General features: G+C 31.0%; 1 protein-coding gene and 2 long non-coding RNA genes across 8 annotated transcripts; 1 reads left to right on the top strand and 2 right to left on the bottom strand.

Annotated features, from left to right (window-relative positions):
* Positions 1-83: 83 nt before the first annotated feature.
* On the bottom strand, positions 84-24,958 carry LOC145326500 (uncharacterized). The gene is made up of 7 exons (XM_080169872.1): positions 24,952-24,958; positions 24,375-24,426; positions 23,921-24,013; positions 23,475-23,591; positions 22,380-22,461; positions 808-882; positions 84-137 (listed from the first exon to the last, which is right to left on the bottom strand). Exons 1-7 carry the CDS (start codon positions 24,956-24,958, stop codon positions 108-110), a joined length of 456 nt encoding a protein of 151 aa, XP_080025998.1. The 3' UTR covers positions 84-107.
* Positions 2,749-21,345, top strand: LOC145326128 (uncharacterized). Of its 6 annotated transcripts, XR_013881761.1 has the most exons (14): positions 4,949-5,024; positions 5,775-5,842; positions 6,747-6,831; positions 7,564-7,680; positions 7,976-8,113; positions 8,948-9,035; positions 9,375-9,504; positions 14,805-15,006; positions 16,725-16,794; positions 17,359-17,411; positions 18,489-18,562; positions 19,310-19,519; positions 19,896-20,033; positions 20,513-21,345. It is a non-coding gene; the product is annotated as an uncharacterized LOC145326128 (long non-coding RNA). The 6 variants fall into 6 exon arrangements; XR_013881758.1 differs by lacking the exon at positions 7,564-7,680; XR_013881762.1 differs by lacking the exons at positions 16,725-16,794; positions 17,359-17,411; positions 18,489-18,562; ... (1 more) ...; positions 19,896-20,033; positions 20,513-21,345 and adding an exon at positions 2,749-3,008 and having other exon boundaries at positions 3,488-5,024; positions 14,805-15,592.
* On the bottom strand, positions 7,252-7,846 carry LOC145326129 (uncharacterized). The gene is made up of 2 exons (XR_013881763.1): positions 7,708-7,846; positions 7,252-7,293 (listed from the first exon to the last, which is right to left on the bottom strand). It is a non-coding gene; the product is annotated as an uncharacterized LOC145326129 (long non-coding RNA).
* Positions 24,959-25,410: the final 452 nt, after the last annotated feature.

Here is a 25,410-nt window from a genome sequence, read left to right as displayed (position 1 = left end):
TTGCCCTTTAAATAATTTCATCTTTAATACAAAGTAGAACAATCTGTCTGTCTGTCTGTCTGTCTGAAGCTTAAGTACAAAATAAAGTACATTTGGAAAACAAAACATCAAAAGTTCTTTTCATTCCTTGCATTGACCTGAAAATAATTTTAGCAAATTATTTTTAAAAAATGTTTTTAATCCTATTGTATAGAATAGTAAGGTTTTGTTGTCTGTAAGATTTCGATAACTACTGAGCTGATTGAGTTCTCCATTTTAGGGAAGCTTCTCAATGGTTATGGATGGTTTTAGGCTATTTAGTTTTTATTTCCAAGTTTGGTTTTAAGCTAATTTCCTACTTTCCCCTCTCCTTCTAATGCAGAGCTCCTACATGCTAAGAGCGCAACCACTGGAGATTTATATATGATAATATTTTTTACGATGTTGTCTTTTGATTCGTTAAACACACAATAACTAACACACACAAAACTATTATCGCCGACAGACGGGGAAACAGAGGGACTTACTTACTGACTGTAAGAGACAAACAATTATATAGTAGTAGCCTTGTTACTACAACAAGGATGACAACATCCATAAAAGTGAAGCTCTGAAGCGATAGGGCAAAAAACATTGACAATTGTAGAGTGTCAGATCTGAAAAACAGAATCTAAACTGATTTAATTGTCACATGAATCATCATGCATAGTTTGAAATCGATAGGTCAATTACAACATGTCTAAGTTAACGAAAAAAGGTAACCGTTTCGGACGGACGTAAAGACCGACCTTGATAATAGAAAAGCTTCGCTTTATAAATGTAGCTTACTTTGGCCCCGCAGGCGAGAAGATACTGCATGACATGAACCTGACCAAACTGAGCAGCCGCGTGTAATGGCGTGTCCTGAATATCAAAATTGTGTTATACTGGGATTCAAATAACGCGACAATTGTCAGATTTTTTTATTAACTAATAACCACCCTAATGACTGTTTGTTAATTATAGTAAGTTACTTGAATTAACTATAACTTTCTTCTAATATATTATCCTATTATTTAAAACATCAAGATTTATTTGTTTGTTTTTTATTTAAGATCTCGCTAACCACTTTCGGTTCAGTTTTTCTTTTTAGAGAAGCTTCACATGGATTGGGATTGTATTGGGCTTTTTATTTTTAAACTTGATGTTTTTCGTATGTTTTTTGGACATTTTATTGCCCACTTTCCCTTAAATGCTAGGGTGCATCCTATAGTTATATTTGTATTGGACTGTCTTACAAAAATATTATTACACTTGAAAACTATATAATTGTCCTTGTATTTAGTTAATTTTTTTGTAAGATCAAGATATGCTTTGAAAATATTTAAGATTAATAATAATAAGACATAAATCAAAATTTAATTGATACAAACATCAAATCAAATGGTTGCATTGAAAAGTTGTTTATAATATATCATAACAAGTTTTAAGATTTAATCTTACTTATAACTAACTTGTTCTATACAATAAAACTATTTATATAATTTACAGATTAAGATTTATCTTAAAACATAAAAGCTATGTTCAACAATTCAGACAATCAGACAAACGAACATAAGATAAGATAAGATTTATTTCCTAAGGTGCATGCAACTAGGGCGTTTACAGTTTATTTATCAGTTTATTTATTTTACATAATAATAGGTTTAAGTATGTACCAGCTCAGGGCTGTATTGAATATTACGTCTACTCCTATATTCACATACATTTTAAATATACGATTACATGTTTTATAAATTATGAACACTGAGCAGCTGTGTCACAAGTGGATGGCTTAACCCATCAGGGTTGTTGAACTGCAAGGTGTCATTGCAGTGCTTACCAAATCATGACATAGCTTATAATAGGATTTTTGCATGAATATTGATTACATACAATAAAATGAAATACTATAATATTCGCCAATAATACCCTTAACAACTGTCCCACCTTACTTATTTCGGGGTCTCCAAGAATGAGATCCATACAATTATGTTACGGATGCCGTGGGATTTCTCCACGTTTCTATTCCTGTTTTAGACCTTTCCCTCGACCCACCCCAACATTTCCCTGGATTAGTTGATTTTACACTTTAATGTTATTTTATATCCATGGGATATAACATCCCATTTCAGTAGGTACCTAATGACTTTTTTCTCTCACCGACAATTCCTTACATCCCTGTGACAATTGACGGATTAAGAAACTTAGATAAACATCAAGATTGAGATGTTAACAAGGACGTTAACATTATTGTGTGAAAATAAAATAAAACAAATGAAATAAATAAAGAATAAATAAAAGGAATTGAAAATTGAAGAAAGAAAATGTTTATTGAATTTGATTTGATTTTGAAAGAAATTTTTGAAAGAAATTTGTACCTATGAATTTAATTTTACTTAAGAGCGATTAATAATATTGAAAATGTTTTGCCATAAATAACTTAATTTTGAAAAGATTTGCTTTTTAGTTGCATCGGATTAAACTGAAATGAAAGCATGGAAGCTCCTAATTTCTGGTTTTGGATACAATTGGCTTATTTAAATACCGTACATCATTGCTCTCAGTTATAGTTTAGCTTTTGATTTTGTATGTTGGGTCACCTCCGGGTTCCAGGGACAAATGTAATCCTTTATCACTACTTCACAGGACTACAATCTCTCACCAATGTCTCCTTTCCAGATCAGTGACGCATTAATCCCTGTTCGGCAAGTATATCTAACTTTAGAATGGTGGTATTATATGACACCGATCCTAAACCCAGATACGCTTAAGAGATAGTCTTTTGTTTATAAGCCCTATTCCGAAAATGGTACTAAGACATTACTGATAACTTTATACTGTTATTTAGTCTAAGAATTTTTTATTCCTAGGTAACTAACTTTGCCAACACTTTTGGACTGAAAGTATCTACTGTGATTACTAGAGTCATGCGAACATGACTACAATATTCCGTTCTACTGCCTGTATCCCCGTGAGGCGTGAAGTTCTTTGTTAGGTACCTTTGTCAGGTAAGAAAATCACTAGGCTAGCTCCGAACCGATCTTCCAGAGTATTAGCAAAGTAAAACTACCTTTAAGACGTGAACTTATTCAGAGTTCTAATCCGAAAATGTTAAATTGTCCGAATAGATAACGATCTCCAATTTTCCTGGACTTCAGAAGCTTGGGGAGGAACGGTTGTTAGTATCGGCCGTCAGATAGCTAGCTATAATCAACCGTTGGTAGCCGAGCCACCACCGTATCTCCCTGTGTTATTCCTATTTAGCCCCGTAGTGACTTGCGACTTATTGGTACCGCGTACCGCGCTATAGGAGTTCTCTTCAGAACAAAAACTTGGAGATAACTATCCATCCGGATGCCTAAGCTTTTAGGCCCTAAGAAGGCCTTACCCTTAAATTTATCTCAATTGACCAACATCAAAATGATATTCTACAATTTATTTAACAAAATATTATGAATTTTATCTAACAAAACTTTTTATTTTTTAGGTGTGTTTTAAATGAAAAATCCTAAGTTTGAGCCGCCAGGACCCTCCAGAAAATTCCAAAGCAAGAGAAGGGAGTCTTCCCTTAAATTTTAGAATTTTTTAAAAAGAGTCAGTGTGATATAGTAATTCCGTATAACGACTGACTGTTTCTCTCTTCCAGGTTTACTTTTATAGGCCTGAAGCCTAAGGAAAAAAGAGAGACAAAAAGGATGATTTTGATTTTTATGTTGATTTTTATGTTTTATCAGGAATTGGCGACCTAATTTTTAAGATTTTGCATTTAATAGTGTGTGTATATCTCAACTAAATTACAATATTCATTTCATAAATTAGTAAGATCACATTTTATTTTATTTTACATCAAGAATACATTAAACTATTGGTTTCAAATTAGTTTTTCTAGTAATGTTTTTTCAATGTCCTCTTTAATTTTTACAAATTTTCATTCTTTTAATTTAGTTTTTTTATCACGAAACCTCTAATTTTATGATTCTTGTGTTGTTTTACTAATGTTAATTTATACTGACAATATTTGCTAATAATTTTTTAGCTGTACTATGACCATTCTATTAAAAGGGTTATTGTCTAACATTTCATTATAGGGTCTTCGTTTTTTAAATCTTATTTCCCCATTTTAATAAATAGGTCTTTATACATGCTTTTTTACTTAAAAATTATATTAAATTGTTTTAGATTTGTCTAATTTTGATAATATTTTTATAGTCTTTTATTTTCATTAGAAAAAAATACATAATTTAAAGTATGGGTTGGATTTTTCCCTAGTAAAGCTACTCTACAAGTTATTCATAGAATCGGTTCAAGGGAAAAAGACGATCCATGTACCCCCCTCAAAAGAAAAGCTCGATTATAACACGTTCAAGAGGCTAAAAATGACTCGTGTTTCATACAGCCTTGTTTTTGAGGTGTTTTAAATCATAGAATATTATTTGTTCACTATTTTAATAATTTTTTTTTGTGTTTTTTGGCACAGACGAATTTTTTTTATATAATATTATGGCTTTAAGACATGATTTTAAGTTATTTTTCAATTAATATCTTTATGTACTACATTAAAAGTTGAAGGCTCTTAAAAACTTATACCAAAACATTAATGTCGTCTTACCTACATTGGTGAGCGCACTAATTTATGGATGCCGTGCTAAAATTTGAGTAGTTCTTATTTACCGCATGGCGACACTGTATAGGTTTTAGACTACAAGCTAAAAACATTTTTTAAACATAAAATAAGGAAATATACGAGTTAAAAGTTGCTTTTTTATGCTCACTTTAAAGTGAGGAATAGTAATAAGAAAAGCTAGATCATTTGTTGCTATAATTTGTCATTTTCCCTAAAAATTGGTGATAAATTTTAATAAGAGCCTTCGTGATATGATAAATATGAAAATCTTAGTTTAATATAAACATTGTGAATATTTTAGATTTATCTTGCTTTATGTCGGGTGTTGCCATGGTGAAAATGTGCTTAGTTTTGAGATGATAAAGAATTGACTAAAGAAGAAATAAGCACACTATTACTGGTAAACTAAATTTTGTTTATGTTTTTTAAAGCTATAATTTAATGTCTTTTCATGCGTCGACTATTTAGCAAGTTAAACCAAGAGGTTTTCATAGACAATGGACATTCGGCTTCGAAACCGATTAATATCCGCTGTATTTGAACCAGCTCTCACCCATTCTAAAAGTCATGAAATGCATCGTATTACAGACAACTTCCCACGAATATTAAAAAAAATTAATACCTTCAGCCCCTAGAGTTCAACAAAACTGGTTTTATACTTATATATTTTCATTTTAATGTAAGAGAAAACCTGTCTATAACACGATGCGATAAATTATTCTTACATCATTATATTATTTGTCTATATATTTTTTATCTCTCAGATATTAATCCACTCCTATCGGGAAGAGTTAAAAAATAGAAAGACATCCCATTAATTAATTATCTTTTATACAAATTTGGTCATTTTATTACTGTTTTATTCGAAAGTTCGTTTTTTAAGGTCATTAATCTTATGCTACGTTTTTATTATATAATATTTAGTCCTTCCTTTATCTCTCACTAAACAGATGTTTTTTAGACTAAATTTTATATGTATTTTTTAAAAAAAACAATATTTTTAAAATGTTGTTTTTCATAAAATTGCAATCATATTCCTGTATTATGACCTGAACATAATTATTTATCAATGATTGAATTTTATGTGTTTTAAAAATTGGATTTATTCTTTTTTGATTAGATCTAAAAATTGAATTTCTTATTTTTTCAGGCCCTTTTGCAGTAGTTTGGCTGTTTTTTGTTCTTGATTGTAGTCGTAGTTTGGGCTCTCAATTTTTGGTAAGTATCAAATTTGTAACTTTTTTATTTTTGACCTTTAAAACACTAGTTTTACTATATTGAACTAATGTCAAGTGGACAAATATGATAGCCTCGTCATATTCATCTCCTTTCTACTAGTTGTACATTATATAACATTATGTGTGTTGAAAAAAATATAAGGTCCACATCAACTTCTTGGGAAATTGTTTTAAAGAGCAGCTGGGTTGTTTCAGTTTATTTGTTATGGGCCAAATATTTTTCCAACAATTACTTTTGTTATTTTATTTTATTTCCATATCTAGCTAGTTATAGAGTAGTTTTATTTAAACTGTTATAGTTCTTTTTACGCGTTAGCAAAAGCTACATATTTTATTGATTTTATCCTATTTTATAAAGTAGTAAGTCTTTTTTGTCTGTAGCAAAAGATCTCGCTAACCGCTGAACCGATATGGTTCACCTTTACAATGAAGCTTCTTATGTGTCTATGGAAGGTTGTAAACTATTATGGGTGAAAAGACCTCACACATTAACTGCCCCTAGAGGCTTCTAAGGGCGTAACCGCTAGTAGGTATATGAAGTATTTTATATTTATCTCATAGTCGGTTCTAATTTTGTAAAAATTACTTAGATCCTTTCAGATATAAATAATAAACTCTTAAAAAGTCCTTTTATAAAAAAAATAGCTAAAAACCCGACTATACAGTCAAAAAGACCCTAAAGTTAGTTGCTATTGCATAAATTTCAAGCAATATCATATTCCCAGTTTTGTTCTCACTTATTAGTTTCAATCTCTCGATGTCATGAGTCATCAGAAAGTTCCCAAAATAGGCATTAAATATTGAGAGATTGTCATAGAGTCTTAATTCTTTTATTATTAATACAAGTATAAGTTTCCCTGGTAGCCATACTGTTTTATATTTAGGAGGAATCCAGTCAAATCACCCCACGAAGACTGAGAGAAGGCTTCCCTAACAAGACTAAAGTTTAATAATTTAAAATATGTCAAGGTAAAGACACGCAACTTATTTCTTCACCACAGAGCAAAAATTAAGTGTCGGAAATAATGTTAATTACTTACAAAACTTAAATTTATACTAAAATGTAATTGTTTAATGCAAAAGCCATTTTTATTTTCAAATTCATTTTTAGCAAAGAATATTTAATTTTGTAGAAAATAAAAATGAGAAAAATATTATCCAATCTATATATGTGATTAACCTATGACGCGCAAAAGGTTCAAATCTCTATATTCGTTGTATCAGTCTAACGTCGCCCGTCGGCCATTTTACTAAAAGCAAGGGAAAACAGTCTACATAAAAACTTAAAGAAAATTGTTATTTTTTAGTACAGAATACGCATTTAAATCAATTCAAAGCATTTATAAAAACAATTTGAACTTTTTTATTTCCAATTTTAGTTGTTTTCAACAACTTATTTTGTTTCTTTTAAGAAAAGATTGGTTAAATTAACTATCGTGAAAAAGTTTTCAAAATGTAATATTAAACTGTCTCTGCGGAGATACAAGGTAAAACAAATATTAAAATAGTCAGTTCATTTACCCAGCGAAGCCGTACATGCAAAGATTTCATTTAAACCAAAATTGAAGATATGATTCCATTGAATTCACTGTTCCTATTTAATTGTAAAGAACCAATAAATGGGTACCGTAACAGCCTCCAAGTTAACTTTAAAAGCATTGTAGTCCATTAAAAGTTTGGGCTTAATTTGATATTATCAAGGCCTGGAATTAGCTGAACCTAAGAAGAGTGGATCTGCCCTCCCCATCTCTAGTGGAGAACTTTGTTGGTGCCCCTCGTGATGGATCAGAAGGAAAGCCTGAGCACGAAGAACCATAGGTAAAATGTTGTTGATTGGTTAGCTACCTAATGAAATTTGGAATCAAAGTTATAGTGTAGATTGCGGCCTATCCAAATATCACCTAATTATGTAAGTAAGTTTTTCATTCTTTGACTAATGAACCATTGGATTGTTTTAATGAAATGTACTATTCTGAAAAGCCCTAAATCGAAAAAAGACTTTAAAAAGAAATTAACAAAGCAATGCAAACTTTAGTATTTTATTTATGTATTATACTTTATTGTTTTATTTGTAGTTCATTTATAACAACCTAATTTTGTTATTTTATTTTAGGTTGTTTAGAACCGCTGTATTCCACCTGAATAAACGAGTATTGAAAGCTTCCCTGACTGCTCCACTGTCAGCTGTTCATTCTGGGACACCTGCCGCACTGCTACATCTCCAACTAGTGGGTTGTGGTACACATACAAAGTAAGTATATCATTGCATGTAATGGGTAAATTATGAATGGGAAATATATATTATTTGAGTGTTTTTCACCTAAATTTTTCAGCTCTCTGTTGAGTTTCCTATCCCTATTTCTCTGATAGTTGAAAAAAAGAAAGTTTTTTAATATTCTTTACAGGGGAGAAAAAGGTTGATTGAAGATATCGAAACTTTTAAATGCCGTCTTCTTTTTTGAATATTTTTGTTAGGAAGAGATAAAAATGGACCATTTCAAAATATTTGAAGTCTTTAGTAGTTTAGTCTTTAACAGTCATTCGTTGGTTTTTTGTCTCAAGTATGAGACTGATATGGTTCTCCATTTTCGGATCCTAGGAAATTGATGATTACTAGCTGTTTTTTCTGGTGTTATCCTATAATAAAAGAGTTAGAAACCTGAAATAAAATTATTAATTATTATTATTGTTTCAATCAAAGTAGTAGAGTGTGTATCTATCATAGCTTCACTTTTTTTTTTTTTTTTTTAAAACATGGATATCTTGATTTAATTTAGGAGGTGGTGTGGTAGTGTTGTGGTCCAAAAAGCTGTTTTTTCTTCCAATTTTTAAAGGTTATTGAGCAAAGAAAAAAACGCTTTTTCAGATTTATGCACCGCACACCGATGACAACGTGATTAGACACCTTGCCAAATTTTTTACTTTATTCCTGGAATAAGAGCAACATTCTCTTCCACTTTTAAATTATAGCTTTTTTAATAATATAAGTAACAAATATATTGAGTATTAGACCGATACTTAAAAGATTGATTATTCTAAAGTTGTATAGCTATTTTAATATCTTTTAATTGTTCTTATTTTTCAGTTGATTTGCCGTTTTCTTAATGGGGAGGTTTTTAATGCAACCATCTCGCAATCAGTGAGCAAAATTTACTCAAGATAGCGGTTATGAGGTAATGATATTATCATTTAGTCTTATTTTAGATAGGTGTTAATTTAAAATATTTTTATTTGTTCGTAGTTTATGATATTATATAAGTTTTGATAAAAAAAAATGGTTTATATATTTATAATGGATTTTATGATGAGAAAAAAAGTATTCTGAACAAGAGTAGAATCAGAGGATAGTGCTAATAATTAGATCCTAAGATTTTTAGATGTAATTTATAAGTTTGAATGTCTTTTGGCTTATTTTCTGTGTGCTTTTCTTTTTTAAATAATCTTATTTACAGCTTATATTTTGTAGAATATTTTTTAGCTTGATTTAATATTTATTTTTTCTGTTTTTTCAGTCATATCTACTCGGCTCCCAGTTTTAATACAACAACTGTGGTTCCAACATTGCATTGCTGATCAAGTAACTGGTGAAAGACCGCCCTATATTTGATTGCAGACGGAGTAGCCTGTACACTGATTTTCTAGGTAAGTGTTCCTTTTGCTTCTATTTTGGTCCTTTAGGGCCTATGGTGCTCCCATCCCTTTTTATAGGATTGTGAAGCTAAAAAAAAGACCCCTTAATTATTTTTTGGGGGATAAGATACATGCATGCTTATTCTTATTTTAGGTGAAGCAAAAAGATTAGGCTTTGTTTAATTTAAACAGAATATGTGACTGATATATTTATAATTAGATAGTTATTTGCTTAGCAAAATAACTTCTCCCCCTTTGCAAAAAAAATTTTGCTCAATTGGAGGGGTTTTAAAATAAGTTAGAGATAAATTTGAGAGTGATTTTTATTAGCTGCTTTATTTTTCAGTTCATTTTGTTGGGAGTTGGGAGGGTGGTTTATATTTTAAAAACTTAAATTTATTTTGTTAATATCATTCTGTATAAAACATATAAGGCATTATTTTCTGTCTTTCTATAGAGTAATTGACATAAGAGACATTGGCCTTTTGACTTATAGATTTAAGACAAGAGTGAAAGAAAGTGATAAAGAGAGGGGTCGAGAGAAAGAGAGAAAGAATTAATATCGCTTTTTTGTTTTATACTGATAGCTTTGGTGTTTTGTTTTTATTAAGGAGTGTCGTGTAAGGTGAAAAATCAAGGTGTGTGTAAAAAAAATATTGATAAGTAAAGTTTTAGTTTATTTATGTTGATTTTATTTTTATGTTGTGTGAAATGTGCATGTGCCATCCAGCTTGTTTGATATTTTCTTAATTTAGAGTTTTTTGTAAGTTTGTTTTAATAGTGTTGTTTTATTTCAGCTGTTAGCTTTTTAGCTATCCAGGCTAGTGTATGTGTGTAACCGATTTGGTTAGAAGAAAAATAGGCAGCTGATTTCTGCTTTCTCATTTAATTTTTTCTCAGCTAAGTGGGCAGGTGTGTGCTTGTCGCTGTTTAGTCTGGTAGAGTGTATTCTACAGCTAAATAGGCTGTGTGTGTGTGTGCCTAGGCGGCATTAGTTTTGTGTGTCGCTTAGGGGCTTGGTAAAGTGTACTCTACAACTAGTTAGGCTGTGTGTGTGTGTGTGCCTAGGTGGCACTGGTTGTGCGTGTAGTTTAGTGGCCTAGCAAAGTGTACTCTACAGCTAACTAGGCTGTGTGTGTGTGTGCCTATTGTTAGATGTTGAATAATGTATTTAAGAGCTGTATAGCCTGCGTGTGTGTTCCGTCTAAGTGGCTTGGGAAACAGCTGAGTTGTGGTGTGTAAAATTGCTGCTTTAAAACATATATGTGTAGTTTCCCATTTGTTTTTAAATGACCTTATATTTTTTTGTTCATTTTAAAAGTTTAAAATTTTATGGCTTAGCAATTGTAACTTTTTATGTATAAATTTACAAGAAAGAAGATTTATAAGTGAAGTAAATATTTTAAATGTAGCAAAACAAGGATGACAACATCTATAAATAGCGAAACACAAAAAGGTCATTGATGGTAATATTTACAAGTAGATTTGTAGTGTATTTATTAATTGATTTATTGGGTAAAATAAACACTAAAACTTGTTTTTATTTATATAATGTTGTCGGTCAAAGTAACTTACATAAAGGATACTCATAACTATGGGAAGAATTATTTTGATCATGATATCTTAAAGAGTTTTAAGACTGGTCCAAAAATACCAAAAATATGGGGGAAAATGTAAAAAATATAGAAATAGCCAAAAACCTGCAAAAAGGAAGTCTGATCGTCATGTCTGTTTTCTTTAAACAACAGGAAATTTTATTTTGCAACTAAAAAAAAAATCTGGAAATCGTACCATAAACACTGAGGATATGTAAAGAAATGAAAAAATTACAAAAATAGCTTAAAACCTATTCTATTACGCAAAAATTTTGATTGTTTTTATGCGCACGAAAACGAATTTTTCCAATAATTGTCTATTATTTTGCCAAAAATTGACAGAAAAATTATTCGGCGTTTTTATCTTCCTATTTTAAAGAGAATAGGAAAAAAAATTTATTTTTAGGGCAAATCGATTTAAAAACTGCTTTCAAGAAATGTTAGAAAGTAATTTAAGATTAAGTTGTCCTAAATCTTAGAAATTGTTATTAATTTATCTTAGGCTTGCGTGTGTGTGTTTAAATATTGCAAGTTGTACTTTCAAAATACGCATTATTTAAATTAAAAACTAAAATAATTTTGATGAGGTCTGTTTTCTATCTTGACATGTGTCAACTTTTTTCAACACTATATTTATGCATTTACACAAAAATTTTAATTATATTATTTCGGAGCAAAGCATTTCCTTAATTTACTATCTATCAGTTTAATAATATTAGAACCCTCAGAAAAGTTTTTATCATATAAAGTTTTTCAAATTTTACTATAAAAATTCAATTTACTTTCCATAAACAACTAATTTCAAAAAATAAACTGCATTTAGAAATATTCTTTGTTTAGGCCAAAAATATACAAAAAAAACTCGCCATTTTATCTACACATCCTAAGAAATACATGTTTCAAAGCATAAAGGCCCTATTCTTTACACAATGATACAACTATTGGCTGCGCCCCTATAAGAATATTCTTAGGGAAAAGCTTAAACTCATATTTAGGTTCTTAAAACCTTTTACAATGCCATAGATGCTTAGTGCTGTAAAAAGTATGAACAATATTTTAATTAGCTTATAGAAGAACGAAAGGTTGTTAATAGTTAATCATTTTAGCTTGCCACAATGCTATCTCTTATTTTAGCATCGACTACAGCTATGATTTTTATCTCTAACACTACCCAACTATTGTAAAAATTTGGACAAGATTTGCTATAAAACTACTGATATCAATGTGTGAAAAATTAGGAAAAAGTATAAAATTAAGATATTTTTTACAAATCTGAATACAATGTAAACAAGGAGTTTGATACTTTTGCTTGTGATATTTTTCTACCGGGCGCGCGTGACCCCCGTTGTCAAAATCCTTAGCTCAAAAATGTAATGATTTACATTAAAATTATGTATTTTGATGGTGTTGTAGAGTTAGCAACAGTAAGGTGTTTACTGTTTAAGACCAGTGAGTTTCTTCAGGTTAATGCTGTAACAGGTTATGAGATCCGTAGCTTCTTATTAGGTATTTCTGGTATTATGGCTGTTGGTGAATATTCCAGTCCAAGTCAGGTGGGATCTTGCTAGGATACTGTGGATACACATCTGATAAACGTCTGATGACTTGTGTTGTATGATGCAAGGCTGGTTTCTTGACGTATTTGACTGTAGATCTAATGATTTTCAAGCTCAAGAGCAATGGTTGGCTGATTGTTTTTATCAGAATCAGCTACTTTGTTAGGAGCTAGTAGATGATGAATCTGGAACTCAAACTTGGGCATATTTATCCGCTTAGGTATTGACAAGGCTACGACATTTGGTTTTGTGAAAAAAAATCAGCAAGAAATCAGTTGCAAAAATATAAAAACTTGTATTCAAATTGGTCTTAAATATCTTTGCAAAAAGGAATTAAAAATAGAAAAACTTTTGTAGATTTTATTTGTTTTAACTTTTATTGGGTTTTAAATCTTAAATGTCATATTTTAATTTCGTATTATTGACAAAACTACCCCTCTATCTATAAAAGATGAAAATCAGAGATAGTGTAGCATGCCAATGTCCTTTTTATCAAAGCTAGGGTTATGTTTTTAAAATCGGTTTACAGTTAAGGAAAAAAAGAATAACTGTCAAACAGTTTACTTTTTGTTTAACAATAGAAATCCACGTAGGAGATTTAAATTTGAGTCTTTGTCAGACAGTTTTAATTGAAATATTTCGCCTTTATTATTTAACAATTTTAACTATATATATGGGAGAGAAATGGGCCAATTTAACTTACTTGGACATTCCTGTTTTTTGAGTTTGTGGTACTGGAAATTAAATAATAATGTTGTTCATTCTTATACCTTTTCTAATTTGCATAAAAAAAGCAATTAATTGCAAATCCTTTGCATCTAGAAAAAATTTCATATCTTGGGTAATTAAGTAGAAAATTTCGTTTTTTAGTGAAATAAGAATTCTTTTTTCCCTATCTTTGGGATTATTCTTGAGATATTAAGGTTTGATAATCCGATGAGAAGTCCTTTATTTTAATGCTATAGAAATCCTTTATCCTGCCATACATAATCAAAAGGCCTTTATTTAAACATTTTCAGTTACATGCTACAAAAAAAATTAACATTTTATAGGTTCAGGGATAGCAGGATATGTAAAAATTGCTTTGAATCCAATTATTTCCCGATGGATTTTAACCGGTTCTCAGCCATGTTAAAGCTAGTATATAGCATCGAATTGTACATAATTTTCAACCAATACTTAATTAAAAATTAATTTAGCAATTTTTCATTTTAATGTCAGCGGGAAACTGTCTATAATACGATGCGACGAATAATATTTTTTCCTAGATTACTATATGAAGTTTGAGGATACTTGGAGATTATTTATTTTGTATTTTTTAGGAAAAAGTATAGGCAGAAAATATTTAAAAATTGCAAGATTATCAATTTAGAGATAGGATAGAGATAACTTTTTAGGGGTTAATTAGCGCTCGCCTAAACTACAAAATTCCCGCTGGGGACATACAATAAAAGAACTGAAACCTAAAATCATAGTAAAGCCAAAAAAAAGATAAAATCTTTAAGTCTAAAGTGAAACTTAAATCAAACTTATACCAGATAGAGAGCCTAATCAGTTCAGTCTTATAATGTTGTATAATTTGTAGTTGAAAATTCAAGATAATCAATTTAATGTATTTAAAAGTTTGTAAAAAGTTGAATTAAATGTATGTTTTGGAGCGATTTTTAACACACATGTCTAAAAATCAACACATGTGTTCGGAACTAGGTCATAAACCTCAGAATTTATAAATTCATTTTCATAAAAATTATTAGCTAAAATTAGGCTTATTTTCAGGGATCTTAAGGGATAAGACAATGGACGATATTTTGTTGGAAGTTTAAGACACATTAACTCATAATTAATGAAAATTGGATTTAATTATACAAGGATCTAAAGGGATAAGACAATGGATGATAAATTTGTTGGACTATTTTGCTACATAAACACATAATTTATGGAAATTGGATTTAGTTAGACTTTTCTTATGGAAATTTTAATTTCTTTTGGGATTAAGTTCATGCTTATTCAATAAGGCCTTGTAATTTTGGATGACACATTTCTGTTCATAAATTTTGTCAACTATTAATTTATTATTGTGTGGTGTTTTCTTATTACTGCAAAAAAAATCTTAATAGCTTTATCTATTTAATTGTTATTAATTCTTGTATTTTATTTTTAGGTATTGTGTCTGTAATTGTATTTGGAGATTCGAAATTTGCTGAGAAAACTGAAACTGTGAACTGAAAAGAAGATGGCATTGGTGGCAGCTGAGAAAATTGCGAAATTCCTACCAGTTTTACTCTCCATTGGGGCCTCCTGTAATATGCAGATGTACCGGATTTGTCTGCAGAAGTGTGAAGGGCTTGTGGATACTAATGGAGGTATAGGAAGGTTTTTAAGCAAAATTATTCTATAACTAAGTTGTGTGTTTTCTGCAGTTTTGTGGGGAGTTATTTTATAATTTTGATTGTATGTTCTTTTTTGCTACAAAACTAGATATGTCTGTATTTGTTACAGACTAGATAGCGTATCTGCTCTAGAACTAGAATTGTCGTCTGTTGAGCTTTTTAATATTCTATTGAATTTATTTATTTTATTAAGCACACATAATTGTCCTACTTTATAATTATAATGATGTCTATTCTTGTTCAAACTTTTTATTATTTTTTCTTGCCTTTTATAAATAAAACATTAAAGTAATGTAAATAGAGCAATAAATAGTATATGTAACAACCACCCCTTTTCAAAGACCTTTTACACGACTTTTGGTTGGGTCTTTGAAATAAGCTGAATCATTCAAAAATGTAAATACAGCCGGGTGCTGGCAAAAGAACCAAGAGCAAATTGCAAACTAATGTTAACACAAGGACGCCCAAGCTTTTTACTTAACATGGGGGTAAAATGAGGATTTCTATATGTTAGTAATGTAAGATATTTAAAAACTTGAGGGGTGTAAGGGATAAATACACCATTACCCCTCTACTTGGACATCTATGTTTCAGTTATAATGATTTCTGCTTTTGCCTAGTTAATTTCGTTTTTGCTTTGTTTAAATACTGTTCATTTGTTAAAGATTATTTTGAAATTAATCTATTGATCTCTTGAAACTGAAAATAACCTAATACTTGAAATAAGGACATAGTTAATTTGTCATCCCCACAAGGGAGAGCTCAACCATTTATGGAAAAATAATCGAAAACAACGTAAATACAGGCAAAAATTAAATTTGGGAACATCTGCAATATATTAGTTCTACATTTGTCGCTAGATGTCACTAAAAACTTGATAATTTTGATTTTCCACAAAGTATTCATATCATTTGGAAAAATGTCTTATCACAAATAACTAGGTTTAAAAATGCAGTATTGTAAATCAGAAAAGATGATTACGAGTATAATGGCAGTTTTAGATACTTCACATAAGTTTAGACAGGAATGACAATTTTTCACTAAAATTGTCCCTTTCTTTTTCTAAAAGCAGTAAAAAGCATTAAACAGCTAAACTTAGAAAGCAAAATTTAATGAAATTATTTTTCGTCTGCAACGCTCTAGGTCTATGCAATTGGAAATCAAATAATATGCTCTTTATACATTTATACTATAAATTTACTAATGAAACTCTGTGTCTCATTGTATAGTTCTAAGAATGGGATCTGGAGATTCTTAAAACGTTTGGATAATGGCTATTTTATACCTTATCTTTTTAGCTAGATAAACCCTAATATAATTTAAAACATTAATTATTTTATTTAGGGTTTTAATTAAACGGTTGCTCGATTTAATTGGCTTAAACTCCGGCTTTGTTTCATGCTTATTCATATCAATCCTGTTGGTTCCGCGTTCAGTCATGGCAATGAGTAATAGTCTCTCATTTGACATACTAATGTATGCAATGATAAAAAATAATAAGCCAAATGACGCAAGAGTACTACCAATCACCATACTTGTTAGTAGAACTAACATGATTGTCATGAATTTATTTTGAGAAGGAAAGTCTTCAAGATATTGGAGCCATGATAAAGCCTTTGTGTTTCTGGCCCCATTTTTCATGCACAATGCACTTTTAAAATTTGATTTTTCTTTAATTCTATTGTTTTCAGATATGTCAGTGTTGTAAGAAGACTGTACAGTTTTGCAGTAGTCAATTTTCTGCTCATCTAAATCCTCAGGGTAATTTTCTTTGCTTTTTATTTTACTGATGTTTATCTGTTCGTCTATTTCCTCTTTTTGCCCCAAACTATTTTCTAAATCGACTTTGCCTATTGTTTGATTTAAATGTTCCTCTATAGGTTTATTTCTATTATATTCGAAATTTTCAAAAATTTTCCTAGTCGAATTAACGGAAATTTTATTGGTAGATAATTTTTCAATATTTTGACTTATTTTTTGATTTGATGCGTAATTAGGGGATTTACTAATATTATCCAATTTTGTGTTAGGCACATTTTCTTTTATATTGGTAATTATTGGCGGATTAATTTTATCTATTGGATTATTAACAATAGAGTTTTCTATTATTTTTAAATCATTGTTTATAGACGAACAGTTTAATGTTGAAGTATTAGATGTTTGACTTTCCATTAATATATTTTCTATTAGCTTATTAGTATCATTACTATTTACACTATTTTGGGTATTATTATTGACATTATTTTGGATAGTCGGACATTCTAGTACTTCAACATTCTTAATTTTTATATTTTCATTTTGATAATCAATATCCGAATTTTTCAGGTTTATCTGAATGGACAAAGAAATGTTGATTTTGGGACCAGTTTGATTTAATGGTGAGGTTTTCTCTAGAATAGGGGTGCCGGGTATGTCCCAAGAATCCGTAACTTGTGGTATTTTTACCTGTAATTGTATGTTTTTGCTTTCTTGAGAAATACTCGGCTGCCCTACTAGTTTTTTTCCATTGTTGGCGGGAATTTGCATGCCGACAATGGATGGTATAGTCTTGATACACCATAATTTAAGCAGCGTGGGCATTGGTCTTTGGAGGGATTGACATTAGGGAAAGTGAAACATTCCCCACTACCATGGGTGTCAGAATTACACAATAGGCAAACTATACTGTTAGCTTTTTCTTTATTCTTTTTATACCACCATTCCATATTTGCTTTTTTAACTGCTTCATCTGGATGTTTTAAACAGTATCTAGAATAGTGAGGCTTTTGGCAATGCTCACAAGTTTTTTCCTTTTCTACTTGGTTTACATTTGCATTTTTTTGTCTGTCTAATTTTCTTTTTCTCTCAATGGCTGAGTTATAAAAGCTTCTGTTATTGCTAAACCAGCTTAAGATTGTTTCTTTAGTAATGTAAGGAACATTAGTGGATGTCAAAAATGCAGATTGCAATAATGGTGGTACCAAATAGGTACATATTTTTTCCCTAAGTTTAGCCATTTGATTTTCATGACAATTGCCTGTTTTTTGCAATATGGCTGCCAAATATATTATTATTTTATTTGGTCTGTCTTCATCTTCAGCAGTGAATCTATAAGTGTAGAATTGTTTCTCATATTCATGTGGGTTGAGTAATTCTGCACCTATGGTAGTTAGGATCGATTTTACAAAATCCTGAGCACTAAGGGCATTAGGATCTATTTCTAGCATATCTAGTTTATTCCTTGATTCTGTATTAAAGTAGTGAATAAGAATATTGTTGTAGGAACTATGAGTAAAGGGGATCTCATATTCCTCCAAATATTTAAAAGTGCTAAAAAAAGTGTAAGGATTAGTTTTTTCTCCATATTGGGGTGGAATTTTACCCAATATTTTGACTTGTCTGTGAATACGTTCGTGTTGACAACTGCCCCACACTAAATTATTTGGTATGAGATTAATTATTTTTGCTGTATTTAGGTCAGTGGTAGATGTATTTTCATGAAGAAGAAGTTTGAGTTGCCACATTTGAGATTCAGATAAGATATTTCCAAGTAAGTTATTTTCTTGTTTTGTCTCTCTATTTCTGTTATCTCTATTGGTAGATGGAGTCCTTCTATCTAACTCTGTATCTGAAGAGCTAGAACTAGAGCTAGGGCCACTACTGTTACTACGTCTATTCATTCTCCTTGGCATAGAGAAGTTCTGTCTGTCTTTATGCCTGTCTTCTTTGTCACTATTGTCTCTTTTATTTTGTCTTTCTTTACTTGACTTAGTTTTGTCTTTATCGTGTTTATAACGATTTTCATGTCTATCATGATGTTGTTCATGGCGTCTCTGGTCCTCTTTGCCATGTGGGTTAAGTGGATCATACATTCTGTCAGGCCTTTTTTTAGAATGTTTTTTACTTTTTTGTCTGTCAAAATCCTCACTATAATAGCTAGATTCTGACTCATAACCCGAAAAATCTGAAGTTGGTTTAACTATTTTTTTATTTTGGGGTTTATTTCCATTATTTTCTTGTTTTATTACTTGAATATTTGGCTCATGTTCATGTATGGGAGGAGTGTCTTGTAAATGTATTTGAGGCCTATTTAATATGCGATTTTGTCGGCTATTGCCTAAGACAAGCATTGCTGTTGCTGAGTGAATCTCAGGCCTAACATGAACACTAGGTATTTCCTCCAGTCTTAGATAATGATTTACTGCATTATTTAATCCAGGTTCATATTCTGGATTATAAGGTGGAGGATTTAATATTTCATCTTCTAATTGATCAATAATAATATCATCCATTTTAGGTTATTGCTGTACTACACATGGAATGAGGCCTAAATCAAAGATAAATGGAGCACCATTGTGCGTGGCCTATGCTCTGCTGCACTACACATGGAATGAGGCCTAAGTCAAAGATAAATGGAGCACCATTGTGCGTGGCCTATGCTCTGCTGCACTACACATGGAATGATTGTTTGTCAATGAAGAGCTGTGCTTTTATGGATGCTTTACTGGTAAGACTTATTTAGTGGCCTTGAGCCAATATCCCACCTAAAAAGAAAAAAAGTTAAATCTTACCTGGGTTTATCCGTAGGTAACGGAACCAATTTTATGGGTCACCTCCGGGTTCCAGGGACAAATGTAATCCTTTATCACTACTTCACAGGACTACAATCTCTCACCAATGTCTCCTTTCCAGATCAGTGACGCATTAATCCCTGTTCGGCAAGTATATCTAACTTTAGAATGGTGGTATTATATGACACCGATCCTAAACCCAGATACGCTTAAGAGATAGTCTTTTGTTTATAAGCCCTATTCCGAAAATGGTACTAAGACATTACTGATAACTTTATACTGTTATTTAGTCTAAGAATTTTTTATTCCTAGGTAACTAACTTTGCCAACACTTTTGGACTGAAAGTATCTACTGTGATTACTAGAGTCATGCGAACATGACTACAATATTCCGTTCTACTGCCTGTATCCCCGTGAGGCGTGAAGTTCTTTGTTAGGTACCTTTGTCAGGTAAGAAAATCACTAGGCTAGCTCCGAACCGATCTTCCAGAGTATTAGCAAAGTAAAACTACCTTTAAGACGTGAACTTATTCAGAGTTCTAATCCGAAAATGTTAAATTGTCCGAATAGATAACGATCTCCAATTTTCCTGGACTTCAGAAGCTTGGGGAGGAACGGTTGTTAGTATCGGCCGTCAGATAGCTAGCTATAATCAACCGTTGGTAGCCGAGCCACCACCGTATCTCCCTGTGTTATTCCTATTTAGCCCCGTAGTGACTTGCGACTTATTGGTACCGCGTACCGCGCTATAGGAGTTCTCTTCAGAACAAAAACTTGGAGATAACTATCCGTCCGGATGCCTAAGCTTTTAGGCCCTAAGAAGGCCTTACCCTTAAATTTATCTCAATTGACCAACATCAAAATGATATTCTACAATTTATTTAACAAAATATTATGAATTTTATCTAACAAAACTTTTTATTTTTTAGGTGTGTTTTAAATGAAAAATCCTAAGTTTGAGCCGCCAGGACCCTCCAGAAAATTCCAAAGCAAGAGAAGGGAGTCTTCCCTTAAATTTTAGAATTTTTTAAAAAGAGTCAGTGTGATATAGTAATTCCGTATAACGACTGACTGTTTCTCTCTTCCAGGTTTACTTTTATAGGCCTGAAGCCTAAGGAAAAAAGAGAGACAAAAAGGATGATTTTGATTTTTATGTTGATTTTTATGTTTTATCAGGAATTGGCGACCTAATTTTTAAGATTTTGCATTTAATAGTGTGTGTATATCTCAACTAAATTACAATATTCATTTCATAAATTAGTAAGATCACATTTTATTTTATTTTACATCAAGAATACATTAAACTATTGGTTTCAAATTAGTTTTTCTAGTAATGTTTTTTCAATGTCCTCTTTAATTTTTACAAATTTTCATTCTTTTAATTTAGTTTTTTTATCACGAAACCTCTAATTTTATGATTCTTGTGTTGTTTTACTAATGTTAATTTATACTGACAATATTTGCTAATAATTTTTTAGCTGTACTATGACCATTCTATTAAAAGGGTTATTGTCTAACATTTCATTATAGGGTCTTCGTTTTTTAAATCTTATTTCCCCATTTTAATAAATAGGTCTTTATACATGCTTTTTTACTTAAAAATTATATTAAATTGTTTTAGATTTGTCTAATTTTGATAATATTTTTATAGTCTTTTATTTTCATTAGAAAAAAATACATAATTTAAAGTATGGGTTGGATTTTTCCCTAGTAAAGCTACTCTACAAGTTATTCATAGAATCGGTTCAAGGGAAAAAGACGATCCAATGTTATAAATTCAATGGGATAGACAAGACTTATTTAGATTCAAGATAATAAAAATTTGTTATTTTGCTGGAAAGGAAAAACTTTGGTTAAAAGGATTTTAGAGAAAAAATAAAAATTTAAGTTATTTTGTGAATTGATATCGGAAGTGCTGCGGAAGGCAGCTTCAGCATGTCCAGCCGGATTAGAAGAACATGTACCGCTGTCGTAGCTGGCCCTTGGGTCGATGTGGCTCTGCGTTTTCGAAACGTCAAAACGCAGAGCCAAATCGACCCAAGGGCCAGCTAATATACATAAGATTGTTCATTATCATTAGAAGCCAGAAAAAAAAATTATCAAATACATGGGCATAATATGGTCAAATTTACATTTTAAGACTTTATTACAAAGATATCTTTATATTAAATGTACACTTTTATTTTGAACCACCCAATCAAGATATGATAAAAGAACAACAAAAGTTCTATGCCAACAAATGAGAGAGCTTGTTTATAAAACTTTGGATATAAGTTCAGTTCAATGTCTCCTTCCTCCCTGATAGTAATAGAGTACAAGTGTTCAGGGAGGGAGGGGACATTGGATTGTAATTTACGCTAGTAATCAAAGTTTAACAAAATGTTATTTTATTTGCGGGGTCAAAAAAGTTTGGGTTCATTTGTTAAATTTTGCTTAGTTGGTTCCAAATTAGTGGATGTATTTTTGTCAAAATTGTTTGTCTGGATGTAAATTCGACAGTAATATGCTATATATCGTAGGTATGCTGACAAATATACATCTAACACAGGCATTTAAACATCCAAAATTGTCATTTATACATCTATTTCTTGCCAATTTCACAGCAAAACTTCTTTATATGTCATAAATACATCTATAGCGGCGACGTTTTGGATGTATAAGTGCCTGTGTTAGATGTATTTATGGCAGTTACTTTAAGTATGACTGTATTTTTGGCAGAGTTTTTTACATTTTGACAAAAACACATCCAGCTGTATTTCTGCCAGTTGCAGGAACGCCATGTACCCAAATTATTACCTCTTCACTGGATTTACAAGAATGTGGTTCACAATCACAGTTGATGTCGTCTTTATACATACTCATATAATCAATTAGTAACCTAAATATTTACATAAATTTATACAGTATAAACGTCGTTATTGTGACAGGGTAAAATCTAGCTTGCTAATATGAAACTCATTGATTGGTCAGTTCGTTCTTCCAGTAGGAGGAGATGGTATGAGGTAAAGGGTGTGAAAGGAAGTATCGCTATTTTAGTTATCGGAACATCCAAGTAATAACATATCGATTTTACATAATAGGCTATCGGCTACGGTCCTAGTCGGCTCTAGGGGTATTAGATGGTTGGAGAAAATCTATCTAAACTTTAAATTTTAGTTTTCGATAGAAAAATCTAAAAAAACATTAAAATAATTTCATGTAATTAAAATATTTTTTATCAGCAACTTGTGTATAAATTATCCTTATTTTAAGTATCTTTTTCTCTCTGAAAAACTAGCAAATTAACCAAGATGATTTCATGGACTTTGGTTTTCACATAGCCCGAGGTTAGGGCTCTTTAGCCGTAGGCAAATATTTTCACGCCCGAGGGGATGAAAAAGTGTATTTTCTTCATACATGGTTGAATTCACATCCTTTGTCTTTATATATATTAACAACGCTTGGTTAAATTTGTTTTGCCCCGAGTATAAAAATCTATGTCCTACGTTTAAGTTTTATAATATATATTTTGAACTGTGATTTATTAACACTCCAAAGTTTACAGATTACCGAACTAATTGAATGTTTAACAAATTTCTGATTTTGAGCCAAGAGATACCCTACACTTACCATAAAGGATAGGCTTTTCTGACTTAGCAGCAGTAGGTTTAACTTTAACATCTTTAGTATGATTGATTTGGTTCAGAATTGAAGCGACAATAAAGAACTGCGGGATTCACAATATCAGGGCTCGGCAGCCGCGACTCAGCCTTTTACAATTTTAAAAATCAGCTTAAAAGCTAAACTAACCAAAATATGGCAATACCTATTTTCAAAAAAGCCATCTATTTTTTTTGCTAATGCTTAGTCGCGGCTGACGTGCAGCGGTCGAGCTCTGCACATTATACTCACTTGACTACGGGTAAATTTCCAGCTGCGGCTGCGACATGAATAGGATAATCACCATCAATATTCGCCTTCACAACACATTCAGGGGTCAGCAGCAGCTCTACAGTCTTACATGTTCCTCTAGATAGATAGATAGATAGATAGATAGATAGATAGATAGATAGATAGATAGATAGATAGATAGATAGATAGATAGATAGATAGATAGATAGATAGATAGATAGATAGATAGATAGATAGATAGATAGATAGATAGATAGATAGATAGATAGATAGATAGATAGATATATAGATAGATAGATAGATAGATAGATAGATAGATAGATAGATAGATAGATAGATAGATAGATAGATAGATAGATAGATAGATAGATAGATAGATAGATAGATAGATAGATAGATAGATAGATAGATAGATAGATAGATAGATAGATAATATGGTTTATTACCTCACACTAGCTATATGAAGTGGTGTATTTCCATTGATATCAACTCTGCTACGAGGAGCTCCTTTCTCAAGCAAAAACTTTACCACACTCGATCTGTTAATAAAATAAAGTTTTAAAATTAACTGTGTTTGTGCCTTTGAGGCCTCAGGGGCTATTTTTAAGAAGGGGAAGAAAGTTGATGATCCACCCTAATACTCAAGGTCAGGTTAGGTAAATTTATCTAGGAGCTGGGTAGCCCAGCAGTGTAAGGGCATGGCAGGTATAGGCCCTGCAGGTGTTAGGCATAAACAAATCTTTTCACTTTGAGATAAGCACCCAATTTTTATATCGAAGTAAATATATTCTTTGCGAAGAGGTTGGAAGTACCCTGCCTTTAAGTACAGTCTCAAAGATAGACAAACATCCTGTTACTTTTAAACAATGATTATCCTATCTCTTTATCCCTGGAAAATACCTGTCTCTACTGGCTGCGTTGATTCGTGGATTCCTTGGCTCCGAATGATTGGCTTATCAGTTCTGGACAATGCTGTTAATTAATCAATATTATTAAACTTATTTTGTATTATAAGATTAAATAATTTAATCAATTTTCGCCGCTTTACTAGCTCTTTATATTGTCTTTTTACAGGGAAGAAGGGAACATCTAACTGTAAATTAAACTGATAACCAACGTTTTATAACCATGCTCTCTTATTCAATGTCTTTAAAACTTTGGGTACTTTTATTGATATTTTAAAGTTAATTTTATTGAATTAGTTGGTTTCAAAGTACTAATGGTTTTCAAACTTTTCAGGGAAAAAAATGTCTACAAAGGGGTTTGTTTATCATTAGAAATTTTCGTTTTTTTATTAAATTTACCAATATGGTAAAATTTATAGTGGCCTCTCATTGGTTATTTTTTTTTACGGCATAATCTGAGTCAGACACTTTTACAAGGTTCTGTATTCTTTCTTACAAGATTTTGGTTTTTTATTAATTTGCTACTTATTGACATACTTTTTTTGGTTTGATTTTGATCATGCAGCTTATGCGTGACATTTTTAGCTGTACGTTAGACTGGCCCAAAAAAACATGAATTTTTAAATCTTTACCATATCAATTTGCGCATACCTTGGAGTTGTTACCGGTTCAAATGTAGACCCTTTAGTGAAAACTAGACCTCTCTACAATGAAAATTGATCTCGAAATTTCAATCTTTAACTTTTTATCAAAAACTTCATATTTTCATGATTTTAACAAGAAATAATTAAAGAACTGCCAACCTAAAATAATGTAATAAGAGTTCAAATATGAAGCAATTATAAAAAGTAGGCAGAACCGCCATTCCTGTCGAATAATTCCGAAAAACGTCTTAAAACATTGTATTTTTTAAATTGATAATTTGTGTATGAAATTGAACTAAAACAGTAGCTATTAGTTATATGAGAAAAGAAAAGATGAAAAACTCAAAAAAATATACGTTTTAAAGACATAAAATAGGAAAAAGTGTT

The sequence above is a fragment of the Acartia tonsa genome, chromosome 8 (genome assembly GCF_053477335.1).
Source record: "Acartia tonsa isolate MP-2025a chromosome 8, ASM5347733v1, whole genome shotgun sequence".
In the NCBI taxonomy this organism is placed as follows: Eukaryota; Metazoa; Arthropoda; class Copepoda; order Calanoida; family Acartiidae; genus Acartia; species Acartia tonsa.
The sequence above is the reverse complement of the archived record's forward strand: the minus strand, read 5'-3'. Positions and strand labels throughout refer to the sequence as shown.

Excerpts from the sequence above, each read along its gene's own strand:
- LOC145326500 (XM_080169872.1), bottom strand. Across the intron at positions 24,014-24,374 it reads AACGCAGCCAGTAGAGACAG|ATCGAGTGTGGTAAAGTTTT; the intron begins GTATTTTCCAGG and ends TTTTATTAACAG. Across the intron at positions 883-22,379 it reads CTTGTAAATCCAGTGAAGAG|GACACGCCATTACACGCGGC; the intron begins GTAATAATTTGG and ends TTTGATATTCAG.